This window comes from Urocampus carinirostris, chromosome 5 (assembly GCF_059441175.1).
Source record: "Urocampus carinirostris isolate Australia breed hairy pipefish chromosome 5, RoL_Ucar_1.0, whole genome shotgun sequence".
NCBI lineage: Eukaryota > Metazoa > Chordata > Actinopteri > Syngnathiformes > Syngnathidae > Urocampus > Urocampus carinirostris.
In genome coordinates, this window is record NC_142353.1 from 21,629,127 (window position 1) to 21,646,178 (window position 17,052).

Below are 17,052 nucleotides of genomic sequence, written 5' to 3' on the forward strand. Positions count from 1 at the left end.
GTAACAAACCATGTATTAACGACAGCAAACATTTTATGAATAATGTAGTAAAGTACTGTACTCGTTATTCAGGGAAGTAATTGGGTTCTAGGAACGCGTTCCTTTGTAATGCGCTACTCCCAACACTGATACTAACCACTCAACAACAAAACTAAAAACACAAAAGCCACTTAAACCCCCCCAAAAACACAAGTAAAACCACTTTAACATAATTCCGTGATGTCGACTTGAACTCGAGGCTCCTGTCTCCGTGCCTTATGACCACCTACCCATTTTGCATCAATAATCCTACAGTGGGTGGGATTACCACTGTCCTACATCATAAAACCGCTGAGATTAGAGTAGTTCATCGTTTTAATATCATAATGAAAATCCCGTCTCACCTCGCTGAGAGCCGAAAGGTAGCCATCTGCATGGCCTTTTCTACAGTCTGGTAAGTGAAAAATAGAGCGCTGTGTCCATGCATGAGCGCTCTCTGAAGTTGCGGTTTTTTGGTTGCAGGTCACGAATTTAAGATAAATTTCCTCCATAATAAGGTTGAGCTGTGATGATGTCACAGTCCCTGTCCAGTTAATGTTGATGTAGAAAAAGGAAAAAATAAAAATAAAATTACTGTCATAACCTGGAAATACGAGTTTATGACTTTTTGGGAATTTTAGAGTCCAGCAATGTGGGGATCTTTGGTATCATACCGTTCCAAGTAAATACATGCTAGTCACGGTTGTCATGGCACCCAATTGGCCCCGCCCATGTGCTGCCAGCTGCGGCTCGTTGACGGATTGGCTTCCCTTCTATTTAAGCTCAGTGCTCTCACTCACCCCTTTGTCAGTCCATCAACGTACCTCTGCACCCGCTAGGCGTGGGATTTGACTCTGTGCAGTTTCCTGCTTGTGTTTCCAGTCCGGTATTGTTCCTGTCTATTTTGTTCTGTTTAATATCGATGTCCAGTTTCGTTCCCGTCTAGTTTGTCCTGTTTAATTTCGTCAATTTCTCCAGTGTTTGGTATCGTTTCCGTCTATCTCGTCCTGCTTGTTATCGGACTCCAGTTTCCAGTGTTTGATATCAATCCTGTCTGTCCCGTCCTGTCCAGTATCGACCCCATCTGTCCGATTTCTGCTCACGCAATTGGTATCTATCTCATCGGCCTCTGGCTTATTGTCATTTCATGCCAGACTGTTGCCTCACGTCTTTCGCCCAACGATCGCCGAATCACTGGCGTTTGGTTTAACGTGCACGACTGCCCCATTTCCCGTAAAATAAAGCTTTTGTGAGAAAAGGCACGCATCTGGGTCCTCCTCCTTTTCCGGGTTATGGCAGCTAGTATCGTTTAATAACAACCTGAAACGATTATTGAATGATATTGTTTCAGGACAAACACCAAGAGAGTCAAACTCAAAATGCAGAAATGCAACAAAAATACAATGTCAAAAAAAAAAAAAAAAGACCTTCCATTGCACAATACCGGGCAATTAGCCTAGCATGCATGTTTTTGGAATGTGGGAGGAAACCGGAGTGCCCGGAGGAAACCCACGCAAGCACGGGGAGAACATACAAACTCCACACAGGGGTTCGATCTCATTACCTCAGAACTGTGCCGCACACGCGCTAAACACTGCGCCGCCGTGCTGCCCTAAGTATGCTTAAGGCTTGTATAAATAACTTGTATTGTTTTGTACTGAAAAAATAACATTTCATAAAATAATATGTTCTCCTAAGATAAATAAAGTTGAGTTTGACTTATTTCTGGAAGATGCGCTTCAAGAGGTCCTCCTTCGTGGTAACAAGTGGCCAAAAAAAGCAATCCAACCATTTTCTCAACCGCATCAAGCTTTCTTATTCCACTTTCATTTCAAAAGAAACGTATCACCTCTTCTTTACACTCGACACCAACCATATTGAATGGATGCAAGAGATATTAAACAATACACGAACTAGGAAGAGGAAAGAGATTTCTTCTTCTGGGTGGATGCTGGGTGACCTCTCAAAGTGCCACCACACGCCAGTGGCAGCGGAAAGAAGCACTACTGTAATGTCCTGTACTCTGGGGCGGCAGTAGCTCAGGAGGTAGAGCGATCGTCTTAGGATTAAGGGACCCGGTTCGAATCCCGGCTTGTCCGTGTTAAATGTCGAAGTGTCCTTGGGTAAGACATTGAACCCCCAATTACCCCCAATAAGCAGGTTAGCGCCTTACATGGCTGCACAGATCACGGCCGCTATTGGGAAATGTGAAGCACACTGTAAAGCGCTTTGGGAAGTCATTGACTTGAAAACGCTATATAAATGCAGATCATTAATTTACTCAGAAAAAGGTGCACGCAATATAAAATCTAACTTACAGCAATGTCCGGATATTTTTCGACAGCCCGAAAAAAATGTTTGGTATCTTCCGTTTTACATATGTGGAATGGCCATAAGAATAACATTTTTTAACCACGCGATATCTCTCAGTGAATGCCTCCACAGAATACGACAAGAAGGACACTGCTACAGATATGAGGCATTTACTTGTCTTTCAAGTGAGCAGGTGCACATGAAACATTGACCAGCGAGTGTCATATTGCTCATCCTTTCCGCCACTTTTTACTATTGTTGTATGCCGCAGGTGTCCTCTCTATATTGTGATGCCGACCAGTTTTCCTGTGTGTCCCTGCCCTTTTCTCCTTCCATCTGTCACTGACTCCTGATACCAAGACTTTGTTTTGTTGCTATGGCAATGACTGAGTAAATAGCCAAACGGTGCGGCCCGACCACCTCTTGACCAGGGTTTCTCTCTGAATCTCGTTCTTTTCTCATCCTCGCTAAGTGGGTTTGTGGACGTGAGAGACGAGCGTTGCACCCGTGGAGATTCCCGGCAGACTCGTTTAACGCAATTACTGTAGCGCTACAGTGTATCGGCAGTCGAGTGGAAGAGGGTTTCAAGTTTGGTTAATTTGAAAAGGGACACGTAACTCATGTCACATACTATAACATTTTAGCCAAAAGCTAATTCTCAATGTCAGTCCCCAGAAGTGCTTTTACAGAAAAAAACATACATAAAATACATAATTTTATGAAACAGCACTATTGCAGAGGCTACAGGTGTCAGGAACTAGAACAGGATCAGGACCCAAAAGCGTGACGTTCTCACACAAGCCTTTATTTTACGGGAAATGGGGAGTCATGCACGTTAGGCAGCCGGTCTGGCTTGGAAAGAAGGGAAGCCAGAGAACGACGAGATCGATAACGAATCAGGATAACGAAAATATACTGGAGAAACTAACAAACAGGACAAAAACAGACGGAAACAAAACAGGAACCCGAAATTAAACAGGACAAAAATAAACGGGAACAATATCGGACTTGAAATACCAACAGCAAAAGAGGACAGAGTCAGAACCCACGTCCTGTGGGACCGAAGTTCATTTGACGGACTGACAACTGAAACAAGAGAGCGCTGAGCTTTATATAGACAGAAATCCAATCTCTCGACGAGCCGCAGCTGGCGCCCCATGGGCGGGGCCAATTGGGAACCATGGCAACCACGACACACATGGGCGGGGCCAATCGGGCACCATGGCAACCGTGACACACACGGGCGCGGCCAATTGGGCGCCCTGGCAACCATGACAATAGGTGGTCATATATCTAACCTCTGATTAAAAGTCTTTAAGTTTATGTTTAAAAAAGGGCCCAGTTCGGCTCTTCCTTTAGTTCAGTGGGTAGTTCCTGGCTTTAGTCCCTTGTACAGTAAAATATGATTGTCCAAAAGTAGTTTTCCGCCTCGGGACTTGACAGTTTCCACTCTGAACTCCTCTGGTTCTGGAGCCCACAGCCCTAAGGGGAACTATGCTCTCACTAAGAACCCGTGGGGACTGTTGATCCAAGCATTTATAAATAAACTTTAACTGTGCACATTTTATGAAGTTCTCAGAAGGTAAACTTTTTAAGTTCTCCAACAGAATGATGTGATCAAGTGGACTTCTTGTCTAAAATTTGAAACGCTCTGTTGTAAATAGAGGCCTGAGACCAGAAGCAGATGCCGTATTTCATCTGTGAGAAGTGCTGATGTCAGGTAGTGCTAACGGTTTCCAACGCAAATTCATTCAACATAGCCTCATATTGTCTCTAGCACTACTTTTGTAAGCTTGAAGATTGAATGACGTGTCTCACAATTCTGTGTCTTTCATTATAGCATTTACATGTACACTACTGTTCAAAATGTTGGAGTCACCTCCACAATTTTATGTTTTCCGTGAAAAAGTCGCACATTTATTTATCAAATGAGTTGTTGAATGTCTCTGTTCTTTTGCTCATATTAATCTCTTTCTTTTGTTGGGCAGTCTCATATATGGCTTTTTCTTAGACATTCTACCTTTATGGCAGGCATCTTAGAGTCGCCTCTTCACTGTAAATATTGACACTGTTGTTTTGCAAGTAGCAGCTGCTCATTGAGGACCTGTAAGGCGTCTATTCCACAATCCAGGGCATGTTTGTGATCTTGTGTGAAGGGAGTAGTACACAATGTTGAAGGATATCTTCAGTTTTTTGGGGCAATTTCTCGCGTGGAATGGCCTTCATTTCAAGAACAAGAATAGAGTGTCAAGTTTCACATGAATTTTCTCTTCTTCTGGCCATTATGAAAGTTTAATCACACCCATAAATCTCCAGATAATCGACTAGCTCATAGAGGGGTCAGTTTTGTAGTTTCTCTAACCAGCTAAGTCAAGTCAAGTCAAGTCAAGTCATTTTTATTTGTATAGCCCTTAATCACAATTAGTCTCTAAGGGCTTCACAAGTTATTACATATAAGATTAGGTTACTCGTATGCTATAGAGTAGAAGTGAGTTTTAAGCCTAGATTTAAACATTTCCACCGAGGTTGCAGATCGGATCTCAGGGGGAAGAGCATTCCACAACACCGGTGCCCGGATGGAGAACGCTCTCGAACCAGCGGAACACTTCTTGGCTCTTGGGATCACCAGGAGACCGGCGCTCTCGGAACGAAGGCTTCGGGCCGGGACATAGGGGGAGATCAGATCTGAAAGATATGAGGGGGAAAGTCCATGTATGATTTTGTATAGTAGTAGGAGAACCTTAAAATCGCATCTTAGGCTAACAGGGAGCCAATGCAGGTTAGCCAAAATTGGGGTGATGTGATCGTACTTTTTTGTCCTTGTTTAAAGCCTCGCTACAGCATTTTGTACCAGCTGAAGACTCTTGATTCTGGACTTCCTGAGACCGGAAAGTAGTGCATTACAGTAGTCGAGACGGGAGGTAACAAACGCGTGAATTATGATTTCCGCATCCGACTGAGAAAGTATAGGACGAATTTTAGCAATGTTACGGAGATGGAAGAAAGCGGTTCTAGTAATTTTCTTCACATGTGTTTGAAAGGACAGATCAGGGTCGAAAATGACACCTAAATTTTTAAGTGAGTCACTCTGTGTGATGTGGCAATTGTCCAAGTTCACTGCGGTTTTAGAGAATAAGTCACGGGACTTAGAAGGACCAATAACTAACATTTCAGTCTTTTCAGGGTTAAGACGCAGGAAATTGAGCGACATCCACTCTTTTATCTCAGTGAGGCAGGCCTCCAAAGTTCCACAGTTTAGTGTGGCAGATTCCTCCATCGGGAGATAGAGTTGAGTGTCATCTGCGTAGCAATGGAAACTGATATTATACTTACGAATAATATCACCTAGTGGAAGCATATAAATGCTGAAGAGAAGGGGGCCAAGCACTGAACCCTGCGGAACACCACAAGTAACACTAAATGGCTCAGATGTCAATTCGCCATATTTAACGCAGTGTGTCCTATCTGAGAGGTAGGATCTGAACCATAATAGGACGCTTCCTGAGAGACCAATCCATTTTTCCAACCATTCTAGCAAGATAATATGGTCCACTGTGTCAAATGCAGCACTAAGGTCCAGCAGCAGCAAAAGTGATGATGTGCCCGAGTCCATTGCCCGTAGGAGATCATTGGTTACCTTAATCAGAGCTGTCTCAGTAGAGTGGTTAGCCCTGAATCCTGATTGCATTGATTCAAAGAGATTGTTCTCGGACATGAAAATGTGTTTTCAGCTGTGCTAACATCATTGCACACAGGTGTTTTAATCATCCATTAGCTTTCTAATGCAATTAGCAAACACAATGTACTATTAGAATACTGGAGTTAAGGAAATGCAACTGTTTTAGCATGAGAGACGTTAATGTAGAAATCCTAATATGGGTGTATTATCCAGGATTTTTCAACCCATCATTACTTCACGCTTTGGTTACTACTTCACTGATTTTGAATTGTTTTTATTGTCATTGATATTAATGTGTTATGTATTGGGTTCTGAGCAGACAGCAGACAGTAAATGCTCTCATGGGGGCAGGTTAGGGAGGGCTTTGTGTGTTGGGTGGGCATGACTGTCTGACTGTGTCAGGCCGGTGTATGCTGTCAGTCAAACAGCACGCGAAAAAGTTGCCACCAAAACAAACTGTGCCATGGCGCAAGATATCTTTTATCATTGAAAATAAATTAATCAATTAAATCAGACTCCGAGTAAAGTCAGTAGAGCACAAAAAAATTGTGATCACCAGTGGGTGCTCAGTGGATTGTTATCGGGTTCCAGAAGGGGCCCAGGCGACGGCGGGAAAGAAGGAAATAGCGAGGCTGTCGGTGTGGCCAACTGCTATGACTAGGGTACGTAACCACTCTCTTAAGCCAAACTTGCTGAGCCTGTATCTCACCAACGCCAAAACCGTTACCGATGAAACCGCTGACCTGTAGCTGCAACTCGTGGGAATCCGGTACATTTGAGACAGTTGTATTTTAATCATTGCTGAGACCTGGCTCAATCTAAGGATATATATATATATATATATATATATATATATATATATATATATATATATATATATATATATATATAAGCAAATTATTTGTAAAACGAATAGTAAAATATGCAGTTAGCCAGCTGCTCTCTAATGTGCTTTTATTCCACTGGAAGGAGAAGCCCTCCAATTTCGTTATACTTTGGTAAAATGACAATAAAGACCATTAATTCAACTGCAATTGTGTGTTCTGTGGTTTTACTTTTAGATCTATAATTGTTATTCAGTCAAATTCATATACTCTCAGTCGGACGGGAAGTGTCATCTCGAGGTAAGTTTGACCCTTGGGGGCAATTATAAAAGTGCAACGCTAGTTTTCAGCTTTATAGTTTACGCAGGGGATTTTAGTCCACATTAACCGTGATAACCGTGGGATTACTGTATAGGTCCATATGAATTGTGAAACACCCAAGTATTAGAAATCCTTTCTGTCCTGTAATTGTCTGAATAATTCATTGTACAAAGTGATGCCCAATGGGTTAAGTGCTTAAAGGAAGCCTCTGGTCCGGTATAGAAAGATAACTGACAATTTCAAGGCTGGAGAGTAGAGTAATAAGGGAACTGAAACAAGCAGTCTAAATACTGAACAAACGTAATTTAGATAAGTGTATTACTCTGTAGAGGACAATTTAAGTTTAAATTCTTGATAGAATTTAAAGATTTACAACTCTTTACAATGCCTAGAAATTGGCCAAAGTAAAAAACACAAAGGGCTATGTAATGGGTGTCTCCCAATGGCCACTTTGAGAAACACCTAGATATACCATTAGAAAAATGTGTAAAAAACAATGTTTAGTTTTTCAAAACGGGATCGCATTCTACAATGTTCTAGGTAAAGCTTCAGAGAGAAGAAGAGAGAGAGAGAAGAAGAGAGAGAGCGACCTGAGTGCAGGAGAGCTACTCTTCACTCTGCTGAGTTTGCTCAAATTTTGCTTAAGGAATGGAGAAGCAATATCGCAAAAACTTCTCAGAATGATGACCTGCAATTCCATCTTCATTGAATCCATACGATTAATTATTGACTTCAATATTCACTATGGTAGCCTATTACTATTTACATTCTTATTGCTCATTTATTCTATAGCTAACCGCATTTCTTGACTAGAGTTTACTTTTTACCAACCAATTATACAGAAACCTAGATCTAAGGACAATTGGGACCTGACAAACAACCTCCTGCTTTTGGGACATGCGGAAAAACAGTCAGGCATAGAAAGAACATGCAATAATACATCTTGTGACTTATTTGGGGAATTTTGTTAACTATTGCCAGGATGTACCATTTCATATTGTGCTATTATAACGACTTAGGTCAGTCTCCAAGAAATACTTTGCAAACATATTTAACTATTTATCCTGACAATCCTTTATCCTATTTTTGCTCCAAAGTTCTGGAGTCCCATGCCGAATCTTATTGCAAACAATTAAAGAATAATGAACACAGCCCAGAAAATCATTGGCTATTTTCTGCCCAGTCTGGAGGACATTACTAGTTTGCGATACCACAGCAGAGGCATCAACATTATAAAGGACCCTTGATACAACGGCCACTACCTCTTTGACCTGTTGTCTTCTGGTAGGCGTTACCAAAAAAAACAAGGACAAACCAGCTAAGGAGCTGTCACCACCCTAAACAAGCACACAAAACGGTGAAAATATATTTAGTGACTGTGACTGCACTACTATTGTTACGATGCATCATTTATTTTTATTGCATTATTGTTAGAACTTAGGCCGGCCTCTAAGCACCATGTTGTAAACAGTTGTGCCTGTAAATTATTTATTATTATTATTATTATTATTATTATTATATTTAAAGTCTTTATTATGTATTTACCATAGTGTGTCCTGTCTAATCTCTATGCATACAATGTTTCACTAGCTTGTTATCGATGACAATAAAGACAAAACAATTAAATCAAATTCCATGGAAAAGGCATATCAAATATACAACCGCGGCCGGGATCCGGCCCTTAGGATGATTAAATCAGGCCCGCCATAGATTTCTCAGTATTTCAAAAAGAGGCTGGTGTCTAGGTTAATGCATTTTTTAGATCTTTCCACAAATTCTCCATCGGATTGAGGTCTGGACTTTTGTTTGGCCATTCTAACACGTTTATATTGCTGGTTTAACCATTCAATTATAGATTTTGCTCTATATTTAGGGTCGTTGTCCTGTTGGAAGACGAACCTGTCCCCCATTCTCAGGTCTTTTCCAGACCCCGAATTGCCCTGTATTTGGCTCCATCCATCTACCCGTCAACTCTAACAATCTTCCCAGTCCCCGCTGAAGAAAAGGGAACCCAGATCATGATGCTACATGTCAAGTCAAGTCAAGTCATTTTTATTTGTACAGCCCTTAATCACAAAGAGTCTCAAAGGGTTTCACAAGTTATTGCACAGACTATTTTTTCAGAATATTATTACACCATCCCCTGATCTGGAACCAACATGAGGGCACAGTGGAGATGTTTTTTTTTGGGATGATGTGCATTTTTACTTTTAGGCCAAACGTAATGCTTTTTATTCATCCCAAAATTTATATTTGCTCTTATCTGACCAGAGCACGTTGTTCCATAGGCCTTTATTTTTGCCATTATTTCAGATGGGGCTTCATTCTTGCCATTCTCCCATAAAAGGCAGATTTGGGCGGCGTTTGCTAAGGAGGTAAGTGCTCGTCTTGGGATCAAGAGGTCGCAGGTTTGAGCTCTTCCGTGTTATATGTCGTAGTGTCCTTGGGCAAGACACTGAATCCCTAATCAGGGTTGGGTAGGGTTACTTTAACGTGATTACTTTCAATTACTTTTGGATTACTCCAATACCAAATATGCTAATAAAAGACGAAAGAAACTAAATATGAATAAAATGATGACTCACAACATGTGGTAAGCTTTCTCTCCTGGCTTTGACCTCTTTGATCTCCGGCAAAACTAACATAAATGCGACAGAAACAAAATGAAAATAAATCCAAACAGCTTGCCAACATCATTTTTGCTTTCATGTATTCCGTTACGCCCAAGCATATTTGGTATTGGAGTAATCCAAAAGTAATTGAAAGTAATCAAGTTAAAGTAAACCTACCCAACCCTGTCCCTAATGCCCCCAATTGCAGGTAGTTGCCTTGCATGGCTGACGCTGCTATCGGTTAGTTAGTGTGTAAAGGGAAAGGGGGAAGCACATTGTAAAGCGATTTGGAAGGTCTTCATTGAATTGAAAAGCGGTATATGAATGCAGACCATTTACATTTACATTAGAAGTGGATTTATGCACAGATTGTCCCAGCCCAGCTGTGTATGCCTGCAAGCCATCTACTGTAATCATCTATCTCTTGGTTGCTTCTCTGATTAGTTTTCCTCTTGTTTGGGCCTTGGTAGGTTAGCAGAGGTTTTATGCTCTCTTCATTTTGATGGTATTGCTCGTGCAGTGTGTGCAAATGTTGCAAAATATTCCTGTATCGCTTTCCTGCTCTGAAACTTTCCATAACTTCACCCTGGACCTGCCCGGTGTGTTCGTTGGTCTTCATAATGCAGTCATAATGCTGTATTTAAACTGGGACTCAATGACACACAGGTTCACTTTGTTTCTCATCGTAATTTAGGTCAACATTTGATCATTCAGAAGTCGTCTGGGAATTTCTGGAGTCAGTTTGCTGAGTTAAAAAATAGGGGGCCAATATTTTTGCAACACCTACTTTTCAGTTTCTTTGTTGTAAATCAAACATAAAATTTTGAAATAATTTGGTTCTATTTCACAATGGTGTCTCACATATTGTTTATTTTTAGAAAACTATTTTCAGTTGTTTGGCTTTTAGTCTGAACCCTGAAATGTGGCAACATGACCAATACTTTCGCTAGCCATTGTTTCACGAGGACGACTCCGAGCTGTAGGTCCATCCGTTATAATATTTGTCACATTGTTGCAAATTATTGCGGGAAATCCTGTGCTGTGTTTGTATACAGGCTTCAGACACGCTGTTGATAATATCATCATCGCCATCATCCTCCTCATCCGTATGATAAGTGGTCTTTCCCCCCTCCCTGTCCCCAAACTGCACTGCACACAATAATTGCCCCGTGATGCATATGAAGATTTATTCGAGGGAATAAGTTAATAACCAGCCTGCCTCATTTCTCTCCCGGTTTTCCCCCTACAACACGTTACACAAATAGACTTCAGCTAGTGTAACAAGACTCAGATTGCATTTTAATGTTGGAGTGCTACAAAGCTAAAGTTCATGGATGAGGAGTGCCCGGCAACACAGAGGCTCGGTTGCACACACGCAACAAACACAGTGGCTACAACACTGGATCAGTGCGCTTATGTAGAGTCCTGGTTTGGCTTCCGATTGAGGCCTTGTGACAGTTTCAGTCTCAACTTGGAGTCTTTGCATGGTCTCTCCATTCTCCATTCGTTGGTAAAAATGTCTTTGTGTCCTATGAATCACTTCTACAAAATGGGGTCGGGCATGATCTTTCATTAGGTACACCTGCACACAGTTCAGAGCAATATTCCAAAAGTATCTGAGAGGATTTGAACGAATACCAGGATGTTTCGAAAAATCTGATAACATTTGAAAATTAATAAGTTATTCCTTCAACTAACTCAAAAGCAAATTATTTGTAAAAGGAATAGTAAAATATTACTAATCTGCAGGAGACTGTACCCCAAGATCTTCAACATTGATACTGTTTAATTTTTATGCCGTAATCATGTACTTTCTGCGATATTGTTACCTAATTTTTTGAAACATAATGTATATCATTTTTGTTTAACTATAGTCAACCTAGAAATGATACATGTTGAATACAATTTTCCACCATTTTGGGAATTTTCATTGTTATATGTAATATTGGCCACCTGAAAAGGACATTTCATAGGATGCCAGTTCCTTGTTTTAGCTATTATACCTCACTGTTGTTTGTTGTTTTAACTATGATTCATTGTTTACATTATTCTAACTATCAGCCAACTGTGTTGCTGTTCTTTGATTCCACACCCATTAAGAGGTAAATGCTTTTGTAACCTAGGAGATTTAATAAAAAGAAAAGGTTCAGGGGAGGTTTTAATTTCTTATCTGAGGTTAGGGCTCCAAGTATCAGTATTTTATTGGTGTCTTCTCTTCTTTTTTGAAGTGTCTACTAAATGTTAAACTTAACCAAAATAGATATGAAAGAAAAAAAAGTAAAAAATATATCGAAGCCCCAATTTTTTCAAAAAAGGAGGAGCACCGATACTAGGTATCGATGTAGGTGCCTGAATCTTTGTCATTTAAAATTATAACCACTTACGACAGTGGCGGATATCAGTACTGTCAGCCATTTAGTTCACGTTTTACAATCTCATCTCATTAGCTGCACCGCTTATCCTCTGTAGGGTCGCGGGGGGGGGGCTGGAGCCCATCCCAGCCATCTCCGGGCAGTGGGCAGGGGACACCCTGAACTGGTTGCCAGCCAATCAGAAACTACAAATTAGAATGAATATGTTTTCATTAAAATTAATACATTGGGATTTTCAGGTATTTCAAGAATATGAATAGAATATGAAAAAGAATATGAAAGATCTGAATAGTAAAAAAAGTTATTATATTAATAAGAATATTAATTTAGAGGTATATTCTGTTTTTTAGTATTAGACAAAATAATACGAGGTTGCATAGGATGCCAGTTAGGTATGTTGACTATTATTGCGCACTGTTGTTTGTTGTTTTGACTATCATGTACTATTTATATCATTGTCATTATTAGCCAATCACATTGGCTTTCTTTGCCCGAAAGTTAAAAGTCATTTTTAGGTGGGCAGAATTTGATATCACTTCTACCCTGTTTCGCTATCATTACCTACTTAGGTTTTGAGTAGCGGGACTGTATTGTATCAGTTTGAAAAAAGTTGCACTGTACTTCCCCATTGATGTCTTCTCTCCTTATTTTGAGTATCCACTTAACTTTAAATGTATCAATAATAATAATGTTTTTTTAAATAAAACGTCTACTTGTATGTAAATAGGTGTTTCAAACATACTTGTATATAAAAATACAATATACAAAACAAACAATATATACACATATGACGATTGACATGGCATTACAGATAACTATTACCTGACAACAAAATGTATGAAATGAATTCAAAAGATGTGTTCTGACGTACTTAGTTTGTACCTTGTAACTGCATGGGAAGCTCTTGAGATTTGAAAAATGAAAAACTGGTGCAGTTTTGTGTCAGCTTTTATGCTATCAGAGGAAGCTAAGCAGCCAGTTGGTGCTCTGGATTGATTTATAAAGCAAACGCCAATATCAGCAGTTAACATAGTAAAAACCAAAAACTGAGAGGAAGCTCAACTTCTTAAACAGCTCTATATTCGGTCCAGCAGGTGTACCTAACGGTGCGGCCTTGGCATGTTGCCTTCAGGCCCTGTGGAATTTGCACTTGACAATCTTCTTGAAAGCACTTTGGAAGTCCTTGTTGAAGTAAGCGTAGATGATCGGGTTGAGCAGCGAGTTGGAGTAGCCCAGCCAGTTGATGACGGCCCCTAACCACTCGGGCATGTAGCAGCTGTCGGCGCAAAAGGGCAACACGAGGGCCACGATGAAGAAGGGCAACCAGCAGAAGATGAAGGTCCCCATGATGATGCCCAATGTTTTCACCGTCTTGCGCTCCCGGGCCAGAGCCAGTTTGCGTTTGGCACCACAGTTCTTCTCGCTGAGGTTCTCGTGCGAGGACGACTGCGGAGTGTTGGGCAATGCCAAGTGGCTCTTGGAACTGCTCACCTCCATCACCTCCAGGGACTCGCCCTCATCACCGAACTGGACAGCGCCGTTAATGCAGGGCCTACCGCTGCCCGCCTCCCCGTTTTTGCTTTTCTTCAGCAGTACAGCCGGAGAAAGAGTCAAGCAGCGCTCACCTTTGACTTTCTCCGGTTTCTTTACCGTCTTCCGAATCCGGAACCGAGCTGCCTTGAAGATGCGACCATAAAGAACCAACATGAGGATGAGGGGGATGTAGAACGCCCCAAATGTGGAGTAGATGGTGTAGCCCGGGTCCTGGCTAATGATGCAGGCGTCTGGATCGGCCCGGTCCTCGGCGCTTCTCCAGCCCAGCATGGGTGGGATAGAGATGGAAAAGCCCACCAACCAGGTGACGCTGATGAGGAGCGCGGCTCTCCTTGGGGTCCGCTTGTTGACATAGTCTATGGGGTCTGTGATGGCCCAGTAACGGTCCAGGGCAATGGCGCACAAGTGCAGGATGGACGACGTGCAACACAACACGTCCAGAGAGATAAACAAGTCGCAGATACCCTGACCCAGAGTCCACTTGTTCAGCACCTGGTACAGGGCTGCCATGGGCAGCACCAGAACCGACACCATGAGGTCCGTTACGGCCAGGGATCCGATCAAATAGTTGGCTACGTTCTGGAGGGACCTCTCCAAGGCAATTGCTGCCACGACGCATGCGTTGCCGAAGATGGAGCACAGAATAAGGGCGATAAGCAACAGGGAGGTGACGATCTGGTAGCCCAAGTGCACGTATGGGTAAGAGTCAGAACCAATAGTGTTGTTGTTGTCTTTTTCTGTGACGATCCAGTCTACAACCACATCCACCCCGGGCGGGTATGCAAAGGTGGCGTTGGTGTCGTTTCCTCTGGCGTGGAAGTAATCCATCCTTTGCGCGCAAATTTCCCGGGGCGGAGCGGGGGTGATTGCAGCCCCTGAGGGCGCAAGACGGACTGTCCCTCAGCTGCTCCCGAGACCGGTTCCAGAGCGCACCCTGTGCGTCCTGGTGCGCTCCAGCCGATGTGGCGAGGTGCTCTTAGGACGCATGACGCACGCCTGGGTGCGTGCGTAATCCCGTGAGAAGTGGCCGCTGTGCGCGCTCACTGGTGGCGAGACTCATCTGAGCTTGGTGGAGCCCTGAATGATTTTATAGCGGCAGCGTCAGACCCAGGAGGTCTCTCCCCCTTTAAGAACTGATCCTCCGCTGAGTGCTCCCCCTTTTCTGCTCTTTTTCTCCCCCACTTCTCATCTTAAATCGAAACCTCTCGACCCACTCCTTTCGCTCGTGGAATATACTTATTTAAATTTGCACAGACGTTTGATTTAATTCAGGATGGATGTAGTCTACTTTTTTAAATCTGAAAAATACAGTGATGCGATGTTATGTTTTGAAACATCTTTGAAAAAAAGTTCACAAGAGAACGATGTGGCTGTTTCAAGTACCGGCTCTCGAAATAGGGAAAAGGGCAGCAACTGCTGCTCTCTGCCGGATACATGCAGTATTGCTTACATTCTAAGAGTAGACGAGATATGATTCTGGTTCAAAATGTAGAAAATTGATGGATTATAAAAAGATGATTATAAAATTATTTTCATAATCAACATGCTCACCTTATTTGCTAAATGCACTACCCAGAAGATTTAACCCTCGTCGTATCCTCATTTTAATGATCATCTTTGTACTTTTTTGTAGGACTACATCTTACTTGGTGGCATTGGGCTTACTTTTCTACTATTGGGACCAATGTAGGAAAATCATAACATTTAAGGTTAAATAGGATATATTTTAGGGGATATTTCCAGGGTCTTAATCAACACAGTGCCGGGTCATTTTGACCGAAGACAATAGGAGGGATAAGGTCTTAAAACTATTGAATGATACAGGGTAATAGACCCCTGTATCCTTTTCCCCAAAGTAGATTCATTTATTTCTTTATTTGTTTGTTTTTGTATGTTCATCTATTTATTATGATGAAACACATTCAATAAGGCACAATTTTACGACTCCGTAAGAAAGAATGAATGAATGGATTAATTAATTAATCAATAATGTATGGTGTTTATTGTAATGCCTCACACTCCCTTTGGTGGAATGGAATGCGAGGTATTGCACAGAGTTAATAAAGGAAGCAAGATTTTGGGTGCTCTGAGGAGAGTGACGAGCAACCAGAGTATGGATGTAAAGAGAGGACTGTATGAGAGTGTGCCGACCGTGTTGTATGATGCAGAGACTTGGAGCCTGAACGCAGATTTGAGAAGGAAATTAAATGTTTTTGAGATGAAGTCTTTGAGGAGTATGTTAGGAGTGACAAGATTGGATAGATTGAGAAATTAAATTGTGAGAGGCAGAACTGGAGTAGTAGTGGAACTGAGCAATCGTGTGCATAAGAGAGTACTCGGTTGGTTTGGACACATGGAGAGGATGGATAAGGAGCGAATGTTAAAGAGGATCTACAGAGCAGAAGTAAATGGAAGGAGACAAAGAGGAAGACCGCAATTTACGTGGATGGATGGTGTTTTGAGTTAATTGCAGAAAAGAGGTGTAAATATAGTGGAAGCTAGAGGTCTTGTTGGTGATAGGAATGAGTGGAGAGGTGTTGTAAAAGGATAGTGGGAGGTTCCGACGTGTTCTAAGGGATGGGCAGGGCATCTGTGTGATGCGGCAGGGGTAAACCAGTGAAAGCTATCGTTCCCTGCTGTTTAACAGAAGAGTGTGTTGTGTCACTCTGACCCAAGTGACATGGCTTCTTTTTTGTGTCCCGTTTCATCTGGAGGGACGAAAGCATGACCAACTTGGTTGCCGAGGTGCTTAACTTGTTTGGGTGTTTGGGCATTTGGGTTGGCCATGGTCCAAAAAATTTTGTGTGTGTGTTTTGCTACTTTTTCCTTTTTTTGATTTTCTATGTTTTTGAATGTGTTTGTCTTGCTGTTGGTCACCCCTCTTGAGGGATATGACCAAGGTAGAGATAGATAGATAGATAGATAGATAGATAGATAGATAGATAGATAGATAGATAGATAGATAGATAGATAGATAGATAGATAGATAGATAGATAGATAGATAGATAGATAGATAGATAGATAGATAGATAGATAGATAGATAGACAGACAGACAGACAGACAGACAGATAGATAGATAGATAGATAGATAGATAGATAGATAGATAGATAGATAGATAGATAGATAGATAGATAGATAGATAGATAGATAGATAGATAGATAGATAGATAGATAGATAGATAGATAGATAGATAGATAGATAGATAGATAGATAGATAGATAGATAGATAGATAGATAGATAGATAGATAGATAGATAGATAGATAGATAGATAGATAGATAGATAGATAGATAGATAGATAGATAGATAGATAGATAGATAGATAGATGGATAGATAGATAGATAGATAGATAGA

General features: G+C 41.5%; 1 protein-coding gene across 1 annotated transcript; it reads right to left on the reverse strand.

The window, feature by feature from the left end:
• Positions 1–10,929: 10,929 nt before the first annotated feature.
• htr1aa (5-hydroxytryptamine (serotonin) receptor 1A a) lies at positions 10,930–14,825 on the reverse strand. Its single transcript, XM_088336145.1, has one exon. It carries the CDS (start codon positions 14,519–14,521, stop codon positions 13,268–13,270), a length of 1,254 nt encoding a protein of 417 aa, XP_088192271.1. The 5' UTR covers positions 14,522–14,825; the 3' UTR covers positions 10,930–13,267.
• Between the last annotated feature and the right edge of the window lie 2,227 nt (positions 14,826–17,052).